The sequence below is a fragment of the Saccoglossus kowalevskii genome, chromosome 4 (genome assembly GCF_978046115.1).
Source record: "Saccoglossus kowalevskii chromosome 4, keSacKowa6.1, whole genome shotgun sequence".
Classification (NCBI taxonomy): Eukaryota; Metazoa; Hemichordata; class Enteropneusta; family Harrimaniidae; genus Saccoglossus; species Saccoglossus kowalevskii.
In genome coordinates, this window is record NC_140644.1 from 24921640 (window position 1) to 24943442 (window position 21803).

Here is a 21803-nt window from a genome sequence, read left to right on the forward strand (position 1 = left end):
CAACATACATATACAATATTTTACACTGACATAACAAATGAAATTATCAAAACTACTTTTTTGTGTACTTATTCTCATCTAGCTGAGGGAACACCATACTTCCGTTTATATCCGGACGTTGGTGGCAGCGGCACGATTTTCCAGATGTGTTCTTTCCAGAAGTTTATTTCGTAAATATGGAAAGAGATATGCACGCGTGAGAGGTAATTATTTAAAGGCACACCTCTTATCTGTAAACGTTACAGTACAGGTGCAGAATGATAGTGATTTGCTGTACATTGTTCTGACACATCAAATAACTCAAAATATAAATTCATATATTGGCGAAGTATTCACAAATTCACATTACTACTAGTACAGTAAGTGATACCACTGGCACTATTCATAACACTTGGCAATCACAGAGATGCACTTATCTATAATCTATCTTTCCTAACTGTTGAAAAAATTGTCATTTCTATTTAATTTTTACAAAATAATTAGGTGATCACAATTTACCAAAAATTGAAACTAATTATTGCTTTACATACCAGAATGAGTTACCATGGTGATATTCCTGCATGGAAACAAGGCAGAGGACGTGGGATAAGAGGCAGTGTGGGTGGACGTGGGAGAGGAAATAGACTGAATGATGGGAAGCCTCAGTATGAGGTAATAGGACGTGGAGGAGGAGACAGTAAAAGAGCAAATGGAGGTAACCAATGGCAACAAACACCAAGATGGGGCAGTTCCAGCAATCAGCATGGTAGGTTGAACATTTCAGGAGATGTTTGCATTACATGTCTTGAGTAAATTTAATAAGCAATTTGCAGAATAACGTTTTATTTTTGAAGATACATTGCCACAATATTTGAATAAGATTCTAACGAAACAAAATCTGTATTGTTACACCTGAACACAGCTGTTAAATTGACATCCAATAATATAAGACTATGATATTGTCACATGTGGTGTATATTTAATTGTAGCGATTTAAGTATGGAAAAAATGATTATGTTTTTTTTATTGAGATTTCGGTTTTTATTCAACGCCATTGGTATTCATAATAATACTAACTTTATTGCCTCCGTGTAAAAAGATTTACATAGGATGAGTACAGCAAAAATAGTTTTAAAATAATAACAAGATACATGTAAAAGTATTATAAAAAGTACGTAACTAATATTTAAAGGTTAAATAATCATTGTGTTGTGTAAATATAATTGGCAAGTTTTTTAATTATGCTGAGATCTTTGCTTGAGAGTATATATGTGAATTGTGTATTTTATTTTTGGTTGAAAGTGGTATCATAATTTTTTGGATGAAGTTTTTCCTGTGTGTGTGTTATATTTTGGGCAGTTAAATAGAAAATGTTCTTGGTATTCATATGTTTTGCATTGTACTATGTTGCTTTAATCAATTAATTATTAATTTCTTTTTATTTCATTAGATGTGGGTAGTAGTCAGCAACGATTCGAGAAAGTCAAAGAAAGTATGAAGGAAGCTGCAGAGAAATTTGCATCACAAGAAGATGAAGATGATTATTCTGATTCTGACGAAGAAACTACTATTGGCAATGAAGTGCTGAATAAGACTTTACAAACTTACAGCCAACAAATAGGTAAGATTTGTTTATTTTCACTGTCAATGCACCTGTAGGAGGATGCCTTTGAACATGCACTGCTTATGATTGTTCGGCAAGCAACCTAAGAGGACTCTTTTGACCAGTGATGTGTTTGATAGTGAAGGTGACATTTTGTCACCCTATATTGTTTTCAGACAACTGACAGCCATTTTGACTATCTCCTTCTCTCCCAAAAATATTTTAACATGTTATTAACCATTTTTCAGGCATAACTGGGACATTTTTCAATAACACATCGCCTTCTAAATTTCTCCAAGGATAGACTAAATGAAAAAAAAAGGCATCAACAAGCGATGCAATAAAAATCTTGTTACTGACAGTGGGATAACTATGCATGTTATTTTGTCCTGTGATTAATATTAATTGTGAAAGCACACTAAATACTAGTCTATGTTTTTGACAGTGACAGTTTTTATATTTTTACAGGGAGTAACGATGTCAGCAGTATTGATAGAGCCAAGCAATTTTTATCTGATTGTTACACATCTAGTACCACTGTGTGTCTTATATGTATCGCTGTTATCAAGAATGATAATCCTGTAAGTTTTTTTTTATTATTTTCATCCAAAACAATATGTTTTCAGTAACATTCTGAAGCTTGTGTTAACACAATGCGATTGAAACTATGATCTAAAATTACATAGTGTGTAGTGTGGGTCATATTAATTCTTCAATATTTAATTCAATTTAGATCGAGTTCAAGAAAAAATTAAGATTAAAAAAAATACAGTTTTCATGACAACATGTTATGTTGCATGGTAAAAACTGTTTAACTTTGACTACTAATAATGGTTTAAACGATCTAAGTTATTCAGCAAATCATCAATGATATTCTGATGAATTCAAGTACTATGTTTGCATCAAGCTTAATTGTATATGATAATATAGATAATATTTTATGAGTATTTATGAGTATTTTATGATATTATTTCAGCTATCAAGGTGACAAGATTATTAAAGTATAATTTCTACATGTTTATTATTTTAGATTTAATTTGAAAAACACTAAATATATAAAACAAATATTTGTCTTGTATATATATTTTATAATCATGCATGGCATCTATTTAATACAATGTAATTGACATTTTTATTTTTCTCTTATCTGTAAAGGTGTGGAGTTGTAGTGGCTGTTACTGTATGTTTCACTTAAATTGCATACAAAATTGGTCAAAGCATGGTGCTATGAGAAAGTCCCTGCTATCAGAAGAGAACTTCCCTGCTATAGAACAGTCTTGGCATTGGTAAGAACAGTTTTTGAAATTTCTCAAAATTGGTTACTAAACACCAGAGCAGGTATTTAACTTTCAAATTCCACCAGTCCTGCTAAGAGGTAACTAGCCCTTCATTACGGATAATTTTTCAAATACTTGATTTCCTATTCTAAGTAAGTGCACCAAGTCGCTTTATTTGGCAAAGGTAAACAATTACCACAATGGTCTGAATGATTTAACTGTCACTGAAAATCTGTAAATCTGAGAATTCCAATTTCTAATAAAAATTTCAAATTCAAAAAATTATTGTCCATCTGCATGCATAAAAATGTAGCAAAAGTTGCTTCAATAATTTGACATGAAAAAAACATTCAATTGATCAAAGAATTTTGAAAGAAATTATGTATGTAGTGGATATAGTTTATGGTCTCTGATTGCTTAATAACATAATTTGTTGTATGTGAAAGGTCACTTCATGAATAAACTACTTAGATTGATACATGGTGGGTGCTACTGGTAGGGCAGGATATGGCCACATTTTTGTAAACACCCAATATCACGTCTTGGTCTTTACCTTAAGGTGGTCCATATATCATTTTTTTTGTACATTCATTTTTGTGAATGATCCAAGACTGATTATTCCATCTTGTATACACTTTGTTCTATGTACATGTATATGTGGAAATGTACATTGTTTTTGTTATATGTCCATTATACTTTGCTGTAATCCCAATACAACTGGCCTCCTTTTTTTTATAACAAATTTGTGCTTTTGTCATTGTAGTCCCAAGTGTCGTTTTGAATACAAGTTGTCACAATGTCCAACTCAGTATCGTTGCTTCTGTAAAAGACAGGTAAGGAAACCTGATGGTAATCTTACTGGTATTGATTGCTTCTCAGAATTGAAGGTTTGAATTTGAAACTGGCCAGTAGTGTCGCGTAGTACATCAATCTAGATAATATGATATATATACCGGTAATAATCTTTTCAACATTAAAAAAGCTGACAGGTTAATAATGTTTATGTTTATTTAATAATTTTTGGCCATAAATTACATTGGTTTGATAATAGAGCTATTGTCCCATGGCACCATAAAAAAAATCATTTTGTGTGTTACAGTGACAATTTTGAGAAATGAGAAATCGCTATTTTTAGAACAGTTCCATGGAAAACAATGTTACAAATTGCTTTTTTTGACACTTTTTAAAACCCAGATTTTTAAATAAAATTCAGATCAATAAAAAGTAGCATTACCCAGTATATGATATTTACCGGATTCGGCTGATACCCCGCCCTGGGCGATCTTATGGAGGATTCGATTTTTTTTTAAGAAATATGTGGACCAAAAGATGCCCGGGCGATGTTATGGCAGATATTACGAAGCCCATCTTGTCCGGAAAAATAACCATGCACTGATAAAAAATGGTCTAGAAAACGTTCAGAAAAAAAAATGTTTCGCGTTGACCAAATATAATCATGCAAAGTATAAATTCAAAGTGTTTTAATACATTGGTGAGAGATCGCATTACGTGAACAAGAAGAAAAAGTAAGCCAAAGTCGAAACGGAATGCATCATGGACATGACACAACACACTCTGCGACAACTGAGTAATCAGCTAAATAATTTTGGGCGCAATTGAACTTCAAGTACTTCTTTACAAACTGTTGCTGCGCGGCGATACTGCTGACATCGAGTGTGTGTTGATCGAAGATTGACCCCAAGTCACACGCTGAACTGGTGCGTTACCGTAGCAACCGTTTTCTTTCATGCTCTGCGCGTCGGTCTAGTAAAATTGTTATTATATCCGACGATACTGTAATCACATAACTTGTCTGCAACTCTGGCTTTGAATATATCAACATCGTTTACTTGGTGCGCTGCTTTTCTAATAATGCAAATTTGTTTACAATATTGTACCGGCTCTGAATATTTCAACTTTGTAATTATTTCATAATAATTACACAAACTCAAGTAATTTATATTACCGACTTTATAATGCGTTGCACTCGTAATAATTATGCCAACATAAACATGGGCGCATTTAAATTATAGTAGTCAGGTGTCTTGTGAATCATCGATGTTCCCAATGGTGAATTATTTTATTCGAAATGAAGTGTATATGTAATATAAACCATACCGTGGGTCATATTAAATTTTACTATAATATAATAAACTCTGGGCAGCGCACTTCGATCGCATTATTCGCGTATATTTGGACTGAACTCTACTAACCATGTGTTTGAATTACGTGCGGCATTGGGCAATGACCTCAATGAGTTCACGCACTGATATTTAAATTCGGGCCACTCAGCTTCACCCAAATTAAGGTAGCGGGACTATTATTTGCATACTTGTTTTCATCTTCTAATTGTGACTAAATGACTACAAATAGACCCGGGAAAGTATATATTTTTAGAATCGCCAGACTTCAAGCTTTTCACAAGTGTATTTTGCATGCCCGTATCTGCATTCTATGACGCGTTACTCAATCAAAGGTGAAAAATTACTTTTTCTGTAAAAAAAAAAAAATTATGCATTTATGCTGGCGATAAGAAGTATTTTTTTCACTTTTCCTAGTTGTTCAATAGTCTGGTAAATTGAATGTGTCTGGTTAGTTTTATTCAAGCAACGCGTTTTAAAAAATAGTGTCCTGAATTTCAATTACTGTTTTAGTCGCATTGCCCCCAACTCAAACCACAACTCGTTGGTAAATAATCAATGAAATAGTTTGTCTGGACACATTCAAGTTCCTCTCATTGTCACCTTAAAGCTGTGAAAATTTGGTGTTAATCCGACGACAATAAGTATACGTTATTTTTTGTTAAAGACCTTGTATTTTGAAAAACATAAACTCCTAGAAAACGTCCATGAAGTCACAGCAAAGATTTTCAAGCTTGTTTATCGGCATAATCAATTTGTTTTCCCATCAAGGTCTGTTTTACCATGTGTAGGGACATCCAAATGTGTAAGGCTATTGGAAACCAAAAAAATAAAGGAATGGGATAGCTATAATTGAATAAATTCGGCATATGAAAACACCAAAATCAATGATTTTTTTCAGTGGCTGTGTGACCTTGTGTCTGACACATTCATATGCAAATGACTAATCTGTGAAACAAACAGGGGCAGAGACAAACCACTCAAATGTTTGGAAACACTCATTGTGTGTCAGATAGCTACTAATTACACATCCTAACATTGCTTTGTCTTGAGTTTATCTTTGAAACTTATAGGCACACAGATTAAACCTGTGTTGTTGATTTTGGAAAACACTACTGAGGCTGCCTTGCTTCCTTTCAGAAAATCTACATTTTAACCAACTTACATGACATTCTATGTTATGTTGACTTTATCACATGAAAGTTTATAGTGCATTTCATCAATTAATAAACAAATGTGAAAATCGTAATTTTCAACACAAATAATAGTCTCGCTACCTTAATATAGTTACTTATCATTTGTTCAAAAAATCGTTCAACTATCACAAATACCACGAATGCGAAGAGTTTACTGAAAGGGAACGTCTTTTTTGGACAAAAACAAAACAAAAAAAACACGTCAGATACAAGATTATGTGTGCAAGGTTAGATTTCTAGAACGTACACGACTGCTTAACTCTGTGTTTAACTCTCAGACAAAGATTAAACATTAACGATACCTACCGTTGTCAAATCAACCAAGAGGCTCGAATCAGGAAGGCTTGGGTATTTCGAACTTTGTAAATAGCATTCATTTCAAGCGCAGACTTTATTTGAATGTAATAAATGTAAGTGAAATGTATTCATGAGCCATAATACTCGTACCTTCTAAAGTTATGACTTTTACTCTTAAAATTGGTGACAAATACTTGCATAAAATACAAACATATACCATTTTTCATGCAACAACAATTCGTATACAGCATTGGATTTATTGGATTTGTATGCGTTTCGACTTCACAGTGAATTATTTTAGCGTCATATTTGAAATAGCGCGCTCGATACAAGATGTCAGACGAGAAAATTGGGGTCTGTAAAAATGTTTGTTGGTTCAGTCAGGCAATGTGTGGACCAAAACATTGCCCACTATTTGAAACATCGCCCATGAGCGGGGTATCAGCCGAATCCAGTATATATAATTTTTTCAGCCTACATCACCAGCCTACAATTTGAGATATAGCATAGTATCTCTGATATAGAAATCTATATTGATGAAAGTGTTATAATACTGATAAAATGGCCACCATCCACTAAAATACAACCATCATTTTCTCAAAAATTAAGCTGGTTGCCAAAGGTTGCCAACATTTTTTAAGTCATTGCATTGCCCTGGAGTACAATTTTTTGAAAAATTAAATAAATTCTGGGTATTTATGAGTAGGATTCTGTCCATGTGATACCAACGAAATCTTATTTTATGATTGTTTAAAATAATAACCTGACATTTCAAATTTGTTGGATATTCTTTAGTTGACAGAAATAATGAATAATTTATAATTATTATGCAAATTGTAAGCTCATTATTCATAACTGATGGTGTTTACATTATGTCATAGGCTGATCCAACATTTGACCCGTGGTTAGTGCCGCATTCCTGTGGACAGAAATGTGATCAAGTTTTACAACCTGAATGTGGACATGCATGTCTACTGTTATGTCATCCAGGTATGGTATAATAGATTCAAGGTAGAATTTATATTTAAAGGCGATACTAGATAAATGATACTAGATAAATGATACTAGATACTAGAGGCAAACTGCAATGTGTTTTTACTACTGACATTTCTTGCAACATTGTTATTATACAAGAGCGTTTGCGAACAGCATGCGTTTATTAACTTTTAATCACACTTGCCTCGCATATTTGTACTGCACATTCTGACCACTGCAGTGGTGACTGAAACATGCTCTAGAAAAACAATGCCACCTGATTTTATATATCACACATGTGAGTGAGATCATTTCCTTAATGGAAAAGGATATATTTATGTATATATTGAAAAATTAAAATTACCATGGCTGAGCCAGTATTCAATCCCAGTTAATGATATGGAAAATGCTTGATTAAAATGGTTGATGCGAACACAATAAATGGGTAACATGAATGTGATAAATTTGTAAATGTGTGATACATTGGGCGAAAGACGTTATATAGTTATTGCACTGCCTGTGGTGATATTGATTCAGGTCACATTTTGGTGACTATGCTTATGATATTCTTGCTGATAATGATTATTATGATTTAATCTTCTAGGTCCATGTCCGCCTTGCCCTATAACAGTACGTACATCTTGTCATTGCGGTAGACAACCAGCCGTTGTCAGGAGATGTAGCGCTAAAGAATGGAGCTGTGGTCAGTCCTGTAATAAACCTTTACTCTGTGGTCAGCATTATTGCCAACAACCTTGCCATAAAGGTTTGTCATTTATTTTCTATAGAGTTTATTGTACTTTTCAATGAAATACTCGCTAATAATAGTAGTTTTCAGATTTGTGCATGATAATTGGGTAATTTGCATATCCTTTATCTTAAGTTTACATTTCTGAGAGCAGATATTTTTCATTACACAAGTGTACGCTTACATTACCAAAACAAATAAAATCAGAATGGTCATTATAACAAAATGCTTACCTCACATTGAGGCTTTCTAAAGCATTAGGTGTTCCAAGGTCTATGGAATCAGCATCTATTTATGAACAGTATTACTTATTAGCTATGCAAATTTATGTAAATGTAACATACTCTGGCTTTACTGTACCCAAGGAAGGCAAAATTCTCATTCTTCATTCGCTAGTTGCTTCATATGCAAAACATACTGATGACTCTGCATTAGGTTAACTGCTTTTCAAATCAATCAAATTTATGATCGATGAACATTACTATGGTCAGCTATTGAATATTACATGCCTATGCTTTATTTGTATGGTAAAGGTCTCTGCTTTGCTGAGCTGATATATAACAAAATACAAAAAACTATTTTGGAAATTATCCGGATAATTATTTCATTTATTTTTGAAATCAGTAACCTCTCATTAAATGTTTTTTTAATTTTAACTTTGGGTATATGTTACACCACACTAATGGCAACCAATTCTGATACAAGTCGTTGATTGATAAATCTGGATTACAAGATCATTTTCTTATGTGTTTCTTTCCCAGGAGAGTGTGCACCCTGCGGTAAGCAGAGCATTCAGTCATGTCTGTGTGGTAAAGAGCAAATTCAAAGACCCTGTAGTAGCCCTCAATGGCAATGTGCACAGATATGTAATAAACCGTTTGCTTGTGGATTCCATGTATGTGATAAAAACTGTCATAGTGGAGAGTGTGGTACATGCCCCAGATCTGGTAACAGAACATGTCCATGTGGTAAAACAAGTAAGTAGTAGTGCTATATATATGTGCATTTTGGTAAGAGTTTATTAAGTGCAAATAGGGTGTTATAATTTTGGAATATTGGGGCCAGGTAAATATGTAGCAAAACATCACATGATGGGTTTGATTCAATTTTTTAACACAAAGCCTCCATGGTGAGCCAAATTAATGGAAAAGCAGTCAGCAGGCAATATGTTAACATGTTTAGGTAATTCCTACTGGTCATTATTACACATGTACTGTTTGCTGTGGAATAATGTTGGTATATGCAAATGAGAGAAAAGATTGATTTTTTTTTCCAAAGTGTCAGCCCTCCCATATTTATTGTTGAATCTTATGCTTGTGTAATTTGTATAATGAGACTTCCACATTCTTGTATAAACAGAGTATCAAGAGCTATTAAATAATTATGCAAATTAGTCATATTCTCTGAATTTTCACAGCAAATTCAAAATGAGGCGCCTTCAAAGTAAAATTCTGCAGAATTTTAACAAATCAAATTGTTTTGTTTCTATATAGGTCAGCAAATAAAAATGTTTGAAAAAGGTTACAGTGTCAAGTCACATTTGTTTTTCTTCGATGCCAATGTCAAAAATACACAATTATAAAAAAAGCCCTGTGTCACAATAGATGTCCATATTTTTATTTTTTTTAAAAAGCTGCACTTGCCAATCAGCACCTTCATTTGCTAGTGAATAGAATTAACCAATCATTGGTCAGAATTTGGAATCGAATACTTCTTTTTCCTGCACTCATATGAACATCTTGGATAAAGTGGTTACGACTTTTCTCGCAATTTTTGCCAAGTCTGGGTACATGTGTAATAATAACAAAACTCACTTCACTTGTGAAAATATTGCCACAGGCTACACCACATCACCTGTGAAAATAACTTAACCCCATCAATGTCAGATCAAGGCATGTGGTTCGCCATATTACTTTTTGAAATTTGGGATTGTCTTGTACTTTGACTTCTGCTGGTAATAGCCATCTAAACGTTTAATTCCCAAAACTATCACCACACTCACTGAATTAATAACTATATAAGGGGATGGGTACATGTAATGGCCTTGGTGTTGTCAAATAGTTTCAACCATTTGTTCAATTGTACAGTCTGTATGTGTTGTCACAGTTGTTGTACATTGTGTGTTCCGATTTTGTGTGAACAAAGTATTTGGCTTGTACTGTGCCAGGCAGGGTGACAGGAAAAGAATATTTGGATGATGGTATATGGTTTGATTCATCTGTAGGTTATGAAATGCCATGTACAGAAGATGTGCCCACATGTGGGGATACATGTGAAAAATTACTGACATGTGGATTGCATTACTGTACACAGAGATGCCATACTGGACCCTGTGAGACAGTAAGTACACCAGTTAAGCCGATCGAGTTGGTAATGCAGGTTTTTTAGTGTTTCAATTTTTCTCTCAGGTCCACATGATGGAATTTTCAATCATTTTTCTTGTTTTAAATTCTTCAGTGCAGGCAGATGGTTACTAAGAAGTGTCGCTGTGGAGCTCGTAAGAAATCAGTACAGTGTTATAAGGATTACCTATGTGATACAAAATGTCCGAAAATCAGGGATTGTGAGAACCATCAGTGTAAAAGAAAGGTGAGCAATATTAAATTAAAAAAAAACAATATCCTACTGGTCATCACATATATTTTGTTTTGTTGTGAACAATATTCCATACTTAGAACTTTTTGGCAGACAGTGCTGTATGACCATCTTCTGATTATAATGGCATTGTTGCAATTAACAGTCTTCTTAAGTTGAAGGATCTATTCATCTCGTATTTTTTAGAAACAGATACCAAAAGAAAGTTTATGTAATCAAGTTCATTGAATTGCGAAATCTAATAGATTTCTAATAAGTTTCCTACACCTCAAAATTGGATATTCTAGAATCTACATTGCTTGTGTTGTGAAATACTGTTATAAATGTTTTACAGTGTTGTGATGGCAACTGCCCAAGCTGTGAGCAACCATGTAACAGATTACTATCCTGTAAGAACCATAAATGTCCATCCAAGTGTCATGTAGGTATGTGAAATATTCTACGTATGAATGTACACAAGTATGGTTGTTGTGCATGAAGGAATCAATTGTGTATAGAAGTGCACAAAACAAGAATGGTTGTACACTTAAAGCGGGAGGGTCATCCCCTGCGCACACGCTGGAATTGATAACAACACATACTAAGAACGCAAAGGTTAGACGCTTGCTTGTAAACAATGACACGCTATATGGCCACCTGACGCATGCGTAGGTGATGACTCTCTCGTTTTAATTATTAATTTTAAAATATCAAATATTTTGGCCATAAAACACCTTTGTCTGTCAATTACACAAGTGCGAATTTTGAAAATGATGGGAACAATGAACATGATAATGATACAATCTTAGTTCCTGTTACAGTGATCCAGTGTAATACTGAAAAATGTGCCAAACATTTTACATGTCTTTGTCAGTACTTAAAACATACATATTAGTGCTGTCAGTTACTAAGCTTTACTTGTATACATCTCTGTGTATATTTAGGGTTATGTTATCCTTGCCCTCTGATGGTGGATATCAATTGTCGGTGTGGAAGTACCACATATGCTGTACCATGTGGAAGAGAGAAGTACATCAAACCACCAAGATGTAAACAGCCCTGCAAGTAAGTAATTTATACTATGTGTATTATATGGATGCTATATATTTTGTCTGGAGTGAATAGGGAATTTCTTTTTTGAAGGGATCCCTAGTTAGAAGCTTTGATCTCGTATCCAGACTTGGTATATATATATGTAGTTGACATTAGAGAGGTGTTAAAAATTGAACCAGTATGTTGGTATTTGTGTTATAATATTTAGCTATGATCTGAATAAAACAAATATTTCCTAATAAAAAAATTACTGTGCTGGAAGGAAAAAATGAAAACCATCCTTGTGTAATCTAGGTCAGATTTCACAATAAACATTTATATCCCAATAAATATTAGCTATATTGGATCGCACTGAAATAAAACCTTTATAACTAACGGTATGTGGCGCTGTTAAAATCAAGCATTTCTGCCATTTTTGAACCAGATAGGCCAATTTTGTTCAAATTTGGTATAGACTTGACTGATCATGTTCAAACTATATATATAAATATTACATCATATCACACATACGTACATCTATTTGTTTCATGATCCAATCAAGGTGGCCAAATGGTGGCCATTTGAATGTTTTTGAGAACAGATTCAAAATGGCTGACTGACCAATTTGTTTTTTGAAAAATTCTTTCCCAGTATTTAAAGGGGAAGTCAAGCCAAACAACACAGTGCCTCCCAAGAAAAAGCTCCACAAATGTAGGAGAATGCAATTTTCTCAATTTCTGACAACAGACTCCATGATGTCATACTTTACATAATCCTTTGCTGAAGATGCAAGATGGCGGTCTACATAAATTGATGAAAAATTGAATATCTAGATGATATAAAAAAACTGTAAATTGCATGTTCTTACATTTGCCGAGCACTATCGAGGAGTATTATGTTGTATTATGTTGTTAGCCTTAACTTTCCCTTTAACTTAATAGTAACTTGTGCAATTCTCAGCAATGACCTCATCCTTGTTATTTCAACTGTCTACTATAGGGTACCTCCAGATTGTCACCATGCTCAGCGACTCCCTCATCCCTGTCATTTTGGCCGATGTCCTCCTTGTTTCCAGGTCTGTGGAAATGCTTTACCAAACTGTCAGCATCTGTGTGAGGATAGTTGTCACTCTGCTGTACTTGTCAAAGAAGTGGAACAGGTAGGTATCGACAATTATGGCAAATGAGTTTTTAACTTCCGTGTCTGTCTGTGTAAGCAAAGTCTCAAAAACTTCCGAATGGGTTTTTATCAAATTTAGCACATGTCTTTGCATATTAAGTAGCTAATTTGCATATAAATTTTTCCATGTCAACCATCTTAAGCGCAATCTTGAAAACTTCTGAGTGAATTTTGATAAACTTTTAGTACATAGGTACTTTAGTGTCATGTGCAGACATGATTTGTTTTGGAGCCATGTTTGTGCATATTAAGTAGCTAATTTGCATATTATCTCATAACGGATTTTGATCACATTTGCTGTGTATTAGGCCAGACTTTTTTATTCCTTGTTTCTCGAGTTTTTATAAGGCAATTTTTTTGAGGAGGGTGGAAAAGAAATAAAATTAATTCTTTTTTTCCATTAGAATTGCATTGATCGGAGCGAAGAAATGAAATAAAATTTTATTCCATGTATAACCTTGTTTCTCATTTGCGCGAGACTTCGGTTCTTTGATCATAATACTCCCAAATGCAACTTGGATTTGTTATATGGCGGGCAGTATAAAAATAAAGATAAAAATAATATTTTTTTAGCATTTTTTTGCACTTACAAGTCGGCGGACGCGAGAAATTACGCTGAAATAAAATTTTATTTTTATTTCATTTTTCGGCTCCTGTTCATTCGGCGGGTTCGCGAAACAAGGGATAATAAAAGTCTGGCCTTAGTGCTGAACATGGCTGCTGATCTTTCACAGAAAAAGTTTTTCAGGGTTTTTGTATGAATATTTGATGTAAAATATAGGAGTTAATTAACTATAGTAAAGTTAGTTTCAGCTCATGAGAGCAAATTCAATGCAAAAGGGTTCCCTACTAACAATACAAAAATACCATACATTGTCAATGAATATACAAGTTTCCAATTTCCAAAAACGATACATATAGATGTTCTTTAAATTGGGAAAGACAGCAGCTATATTGAAATAAACTTTTGTATTTACTAAATTAAAAATATGTATTTTGATATTTCACAGCAAGTACGTAGTGGTCCTTGGGAACCTAAAGCTCAAGCAAAATTATCAGTCAAGAATTTCCCTTGTAGGCCTTGTAGACACCTGGTACAGGTAGTGTGTATGGGAAAACATCAGGTAAGCATAACAGTTATTTGAGTAACAGTGATGATTGTCAATGCTAAAGGCAATGAAAATATAAAGGTTTAAAGAGCAGTGGTCGTCGCACTGCGCATGTGCGACATTTGTGTTGATAAACCTTGATTTTCCTACAATCCAATGCGCTCTTCTAATAGAAATCACAAGTATGAGGTTTGATCTTGGTGCGACTTTCACTATTTACTGTTGTTGACTGTTTCAATACCTTCCAATCACCTAAAAAAAAATACCTAATTAAAGCTTGGTAACGTCTCAGTTTGTACTTGTTGGTCTACGCAACTTTCAAAGTCGCTATCTTTGTTTATACATGTATGGGACCCATATATCTTGCGCATGCTTGGTGCGAGGACTACCACCCTTCAAGGATTTAACAATTCAAATACATTTTTAAATAAATAAAAACTCAGATTCAGTACAAAATTCAAATAATTATAACTTTATAATGTATAAACTTAATTGTAAAGGATGTATATAAATCAAATACCGGTAATTAATAAACTCAGTTTGGTGGTCATATTTTTTTGTTTGGTTCTGTAACAATACTGAGATGTCTTTGTAGGAATTCACTATCCCATGCTGTGAAGTCCGACCGCTGTCATGTGGACGCGTTTGTGGTCGGCAACTGTCCTGTACTAACCATGTATGTCAGCTAGAGTGCCATGTGGTGACTGGAGCACCTGATACACAGCAGGTAAGCATTGCTGTAACGGTAACAAAAACATTTGTGGGGGTGAAAATCAGTGTGCTCTCTTAAAGCCAAGCTGGTATGTCAGAATTAGTAGTCAATTCAAGGTGATGATTAGAAGTTTTTAATAAGTATAAGTTTGGTTTGACAATCAGAACATTTCTCAAAAAAGTAAACAAAAATGGTTTATTTATTTTATCTACAGTTAAAATATGTTGTATTTTAATGATCCATTATACAAAAAAATGCAAGTTTTGTTTTCTGTGGACTTTCATTGAAGATTCACTCCAATAGAGGAAATATGATGTATGTATCCTTAATATACTGTTAAATTTTCACCCTGGGAAATAAAGATTGTGAGGATAAACTTAGTCACTGTGTTACTATATTTCCCCCAACTCTTGAATTTCACATAAAGTTATTCTCATAAAATAGTTATAATTACAGTTACTGCTTTCTGCAACTGAGATGGTCGATATTTTCAGTTACAAAACCATTTGACGATAACCTATAAAACCTGATACATGAATTCACTTACTATTCAGCATGGTGTAGAGTGTGAGTCCTGTGAACTTGGTTGCCAGATAGACAGACCAGCAGGCTGTACCCATAAATGTTTGGATCCCTGCCATCCTGGACCATGTAAACAGTGTACTCAGATGTTTAAAAAAAGATGTCACTGCAGAGTTATGTTGTTATACATTGATTGCTGGTATGTATAGCACTATTAAAATTATGGAGTTTGGATTTTGTGATTAATTTAAAATGACCAAACTACAATATAGACTCTTTTCTAACATTTATCTAGCTTATTGATTCTACCGTTGACAGTTTGTCTCTGGTCATTTTGCTCCTATCCATAATTACATAATTAATATATTTTGTGCATTTAGAGGTAATTATCCAGTAGCTAAAGATATCTAATAGGTGACTTACATAATTAGTTCTGATGTGTGGCACAATGTTTAGCATACACACCCATCATCAGTTGTGTGACTCTCATGATTGGCTTCACACTCAGCAACGCAAAAAAGTACATTCTCTCCACTCACCAGACTTGCAGCATTCTTATTTTGGAGAATCTTTTGGGAGAGACGTAAAGTTGTCAGTTCCCTACACTGAGCACTGAGAATAGGAACTGTGCATGAGACTGACGGCTTTACGCCTCTCTGAAAAGACGTAGTTATGTTGCAAAGAGTAGTGGTTTCTGCAAGACAACTGACGGTATTTCTCTCAATGCTTGTGTATGCTTGAGTCCCTCTATTTCTGAATCTGTATTTGGGTTTGACCTGTTGACCAGAAATATTAGTATGAGTGGGTAATATGCATTTTCAATCCTATTAAATACTGGCTAAATAAAATTAAAAAAAATTTAAATAAGTGTATTAATTGTATGCTCAGAGCCTTTGGCATGGGGTATATGAAATTTAATAAATCTGGTATCATGTGTCATGAATCAGATATCGTATTTCGCCAATATAAACTACCATGGTAACATAATTGTAATTTGTGTGTGTGTAGGTTCTAAGCTTCTTATCATGTGCAATTCTTTTGGATGTGCAAGGACATCACTGAATCAAAAGCATTGACAAAAATATATTTATGGTTATAGCGATATATTGATTTATATGATATTTATCTTATCAGACAATTGTGAGGTAATTCTATCAAAGGTCTGTACACATTTCATTTTCGGCAACCTGTTCATTGGTGGAAATGAATTCTGTCTGTTGCATAGATTGGTTTGGAAGCTTTAGAGATGGTAAAGTCTACATACCCAACATTAAAACAAAATTATCTGAAACTATCAGTACACATGTATAGTGGAAACATTCAGATTTACCATATTTCAAACAATTATTACCAAAATATATTGTCTAAACAGTTTCAAATTGTACAAGAACCAATCAACTTAATTAATTAACTTATCAATTAAAAAGTGAGTGATGACACACGGCTTTGCTTGCATAGTACATCTGGTAAATTCATTTATTAGTTAATAATTTATAATAATTGGGTGTGCAGATTTGTTGATTGTTTTTCATTATTTGGTAGTAATGACCACATTTAAATCACTAATGCAACACATGATGGAAGTCATACATAACACTGAGCATTTTGAAAGTCAAGAGATATTAGGATTTCTATGGTGACCATCTCCCATATCATGTACTCACTGCTATACTACTTCCAGGAAATGGACTCAGGGTGATGAAGAGAGCCATCAGACGTTACTATGTTGTCAGGGCCAGTGTCACCAGGTACTAGCATGCGGCCATACCTGTTCTAAGGTATGCCATTCTGGTGATTGTTCCAGCACTGATATGTGTACCAAGAAGACTATGGTCAGGTGTCCATGTCAACGAAAGAAAAAGGTAAGATGTAAAATTTGCTTGAGGGAATAAAATATTTCCATTTTTAATTATGTTTTTTTTTTTTTAGTTTTGTACATTTTTGAGCTTTTGAATGTGTTCAGTATCAACTATTCAGAAAGATTACAGAAAATTGTGTATTTGTCATACCGGGTAGTTTTATGTTACTATTGTACTTAACTGCATTTTTTCTTGACTATGTATTTTCTAACTATCGCTACATACCTTGTGGGCTTTCATAATTACAAAAACTTAAAAATATGTACCAGCCAAAAAATAATAGATTAAAATAAAAAGATAATTAGAATTAAATGTATACTACAAAAATGTTATGGAGAACAATTACCAAATCATAAAAAAAAAAAGTAAAATGCAATAAAATATATGAAAACATGATGAGTTGTATGTAAAAATGAAAAAAAAAAATTAAAAACCAGCAACTCTAGAGGATTCAATTTGAGGGATTATTATTACTTCTAATGCAAAGTTATGAACATTTATGGCTCATATATTAACTCTGAGTGAAAATTAAGTTCTCATATGGGGGTGACATCGATTCACTGTATGCTGTCAGTCTTCATCTACCGGTACAGCTAACTGCAGGCCATTGGCAACTGTTATTTCTGTCACCTGTTTTTAGAAAAGAGCTTTACACTAATTATAAACCCAAATTGTAAAATGAATTAAACACCTAATACATCATTTTGCAGGATTTCCCATGTAAAATGGTACAGAGTGGTGAGGCAGAACTAGAATGTGATGACATTTGCCAAGAAGAACTGGAGAAGAAAAAGAAAGCAGCGAAAGAAGCTGAGGAAGCCAGGAAAGAAGAAGAACTGAAGAAACAACAGGTTTGTGCAAATTGGTTTATAGTGTTACAGCAATCGTGCAGCTTTTGTTTGAACTTCAATTGTATTTTACATGAGATGTATACATTGCATGGGGCACAATGTGATTTGATGTACCATGGTCTAGGGACTGTGAAGTTTAATACTTGTACAGTATTGTAGTGGGTTTATTATGTAGTTACCACTACTCATGACTACTGGGGATATTTTGAGAATACTTAAATACTGAGATGAAGTCAGTTATCACTAGTTGTTCACTGTCGACATCATAATTGAGCAGCGCCCTCTCTGCTGACACTTTGTTGTTCACTGATGAAATCATAATTGAGCAGTGCCCTCTAAGTTGACACTATGTGTTGTTACAGATGACATCATAATTGGGCAGGGCCTCTCCTTTGACACTGTTGTTCACTGATAGCATCATAATTGGGCAGCACCCTCTGTGTTAACACTTTGTGTTCACTGATGACATCATAATTGGGTAGCTCTCTGTGTTGATAATTTGTGGTGTTCACTGATAGTGAGCATTGAAGGCTCGATTCATTTACAATCCCACCAAATCTCTACTGAAGATGCATTTCTAATACAGCAAATGGTGTTCTAATTCACTCGGCCATTTCACCCTCTATCTTAATTTACAGGCGGAGCTTGCTGAATATGAACGTCATATGAAAGGAAGAAAGAAACAGAGAAAGAGAAAGCGAGAGAAGGAGGAAGTAGTTACATGGTGGATGAAGTATGGCAGATATGTCACGTTTGCAATATTGATTGCTATTTTATCAGTATTTACTGCATACCTTATAAGAGTGGATTAATTAATAGCACTACTGTCAAATGACAGGATTACAAAGTTTGTTGAAATCTTGCATCTTGATCGAGCAATATAAAAATTAGAAAGGGTGAGGGGGTTGTTTACTTTATAGTGGTGTTCTTTATTGTTCTTGAGATGTGCCTGTTGTGATGTTGATGAAACAGATAAAAACAGAAACAGGTCCAAAAAGTGAGATGAATGATTTAATCAGTTATTGTTTAACTCTTATGCTTGTAATGACAAGGTGTACAGTTGGGAATATCATTTTACATTGCCTGCTGAAAACCTCCACATATAGCTGATATGAATAGAAAAAAAACAGCGTCAAAAGTTGATGTGTTATGAAGATTTTATCATGTGGTTTTAAACACATCTCAATCTGGATTTTTTTTGCCCTCTTTAAGAGATGCCTAGATCGTTTTTTTATCATAACATTTATAATTAATTCCCAACACTAATTTAAGCTTTCTGGTGATGACACAGAGAGCAGAGATTGTAAAGATTCCATCAGTTATCAGTAGCAGTCAGGCAACCAGAGGATGACACTGAATCTGAAAACTATTCATCAGTTATTGCTTTATTTTTTCATTATCATTAACTATTTTATAATCTGAAATATTGCTTACTCTTTGTTGGTGATTAATTTGTACATAATTACACTGAAATGCCAAGTCTATATTTATTCGTACTTAATATAAATGAAATGTACTTCAGTCTTGACTATTGCTACGTTCATACGACAGCATTTTATCAGAGCCCAATGGCTCGAGCCAGCAAAAATGGCCGTGTAAACTCGTTCGGCTCCACTAAACCCTCGGAGTTGAACTCCGATAGGTTTAGATTCTTCCATAGTTTCTCTATGATAGATAGACAGAATCTGTGATTCTTCCTAGTAGTTTAGATATCACTACAGTTGAATAGTTACAAAATGGTAATTTTGCATGACAATAACTTGAGCGAATAGGCTGTGTTAAACGCATTTTAGCTGCCGTGTTTCCTGTTTATTCGAGATACTAGTACCTAAATACCAGTCATTGTCTTTTCTACCTCCATGCTCAGGCTCTTTTTTCTCCTAGCTCAACAGCATCATGCCAATGTAAAGAAAAAGCACAACACTAAAATGGTTTTCAGTCACTAATTATTCAAGGACACTGTTCCGTTCGACTCTGATCGAACTGAATCAAACTCTGGCAGATCTCGGCTCTGGTTCGACTCCCGACCGTATGAACGCATTGGAGATATTCTCCTGTTAATCCGTGGGAGGAGAAGTAGTTCGGCTCTGATAGAATGCTGATGTGTGAACATAGCATATATGTTTTGATTTCATTCAGTTTTCTTACTACTGCATTCAGGAAAACACATATATAACTAATAGTGATTTTGTCTTTTATTCTTGAAAAGTCTTTTTTTGGAGGAATTGGTAATTTGAGTTGGTACTGAGTCAGAGAAATATTGGTAGGTGTAAATGGTGATAAACACTGATCATTACTGCATCAATTTATATGCCTCTTTATGCATTTTATTCTTTCACTGTTGTTTTTTTTTATTTGTTTAATTAAGCATATAATCATATTTGTCATTAAATTTGAATGACAAGCTGTTTTGCAAGATGTTATAAAATATAAAGACATCAAAAATACTTTCCCATATTGTTCATATACAACATTTTGAGAATGAGAATTGGCATCTAAATTCAATACGAACACTGGGTTATTGGAACAGGCTACTACCATAACATTGTAATAGTTCTATTTTTGAAAAAATGTAAACATCCATTTTTCGTTCACAAATCTAAAAATTGGGAGATATTCTCATAAATTTAAAGGACTGCAGTAGTCTTGCTGCATATAGTTTTTCAACAACAATTTTAACCCATTTTTATTTTAAAAACAGGAAGACAGGGAAGAGGGGATTAAAAAGAAATTTAAGCAACATTACAACTTAAAGATGTCTATCCAAATTAGATTCATACAACTGTAAAGTTGTTTGTGGCTGATGAAAAGGTGTGGGTTATGCCTGTTCCAAGCCTTGATTGCCTTTTTAAGTTTGATAGGTTGTGATAGTACCCGACACCAAACATGCAGCGTGATGATTGTGGTGTTCTTTCCCATACAAATAATAAACAATCTTATTTGATTACTGGGATACCTGTTGATTGGCTTTTCTTTCTTTTGAGAGAACTAAAAATTATTTTATTTAAATTAATTTTCATTGAAGTGGTATAAATTAACAAGAATGACTGAAAATTTATTTTCCACCCAATTTATTATTTTAACAAATCAGGGAAAACAGCTTTAAATGGTGTACCATACTGTAGTTCAAAACAGTGCCCTCTTGGGCGAGTATTAGAAATCTTTTATTTAACTTATGAGTTGGGGTGATTTAATTTCAATTTGGAAATATAGAACATAACAAACAAAAAAATATAAAAAACTTATTTTTTATTTAGTTGACATTTTCTGTTTTTAGAAGATGCAATAAATTAAGAATGGTTTTGGTTGGGAATAAAATGGTTTGATAACAAAACATTGTGTCATGGACTATGATTGTTATAATGAAATAAAGTAAGGTGTGGTGGCACGTAAAGCAGCATTCCATCCTCTGGATGGTAATTTATGAAGCAGTTTGTAAATATAATGTTGAGAAATGATAAACACAATAATTACCAACTTGTTCAATAAGCTATGCACTTCGATCACGATTTTCACTATGCTGTCATTTAATATCACAATCACAGAAAATGATTTCAAACTTTCTTTATACATCTAAGTAATATACATGTAACACAAATTGATATGGTTTGAAGTGTACATATATTAATGATAGAAATCATAATTTACAGTTTATTTTTTTATTTTTGGACTATTCTAATAAAATGACTTTTGCTGTCAAGCATGCTTCGTCAGGATCTTTCAAGGAAAGTTTGTCTCAAGATCACGTC

The 21803-nt window shown here is 33.7% G+C and overlaps 1 protein-coding gene across 1 annotated transcript; it reads left to right on the forward strand.

The window, feature by feature from the left end:
- The first annotated feature begins 107 nt into the window (after nt 1–107).
- On the forward strand, nt 108–21448 carry LOC102802592 (NF-X1-type zinc finger protein NFXL1-like). Its single transcript, XM_006818867.3, has 20 exons — nt 108–203; nt 534–745; nt 1430–1600; nt 2051–2163; nt 2738–2868; nt 3623–3692; nt 7375–7483; nt 8073–8234; nt 8978–9193; nt 10441–10556; nt 10674–10805; nt 11146–11236; nt 11735–11855; nt 12822–12981; nt 14012–14125; nt 14706–14837; nt 15377–15543; nt 17026–17206; nt 17914–18054; nt 18693–21448. Exons 2-20 carry the CDS (start codon nt 535–537, stop codon nt 18864–18866), a joined length of 2712 nt encoding a protein of 903 aa, XP_006818930.2. The 5' UTR covers nt 108–203; nt 534; the 3' UTR covers nt 18867–21448.
- Nucleotides 21449–21803: the final 355 nt, after the last annotated feature.

What these genes read in the sequence shown, in the direction of transcription:
- LOC102802592 (XM_006818867.3), top strand. Translation starts at nt 535, where the DNA reads ATGAGTTACCATGGTGATATTCCTGCATGGAAACAAGGCAGAGGACGT. An exon ending in AACTTACAGCCAACAAATAG is followed by an intron (nt 1,601 to 2,050) that starts GTAAGATTTGTT and finishes ATATTTTTACAG; the next exon opens with GGAGTAACGATGTCAGCAGT. An exon ending in TTATCAAGAATGATAATCCT is followed by an intron (nt 2,164 to 2,737) that starts GTAAGTTTTTTT and finishes TTATCTGTAAAG; the next exon opens with GTGTGGAGTTGTAGTGGCTG.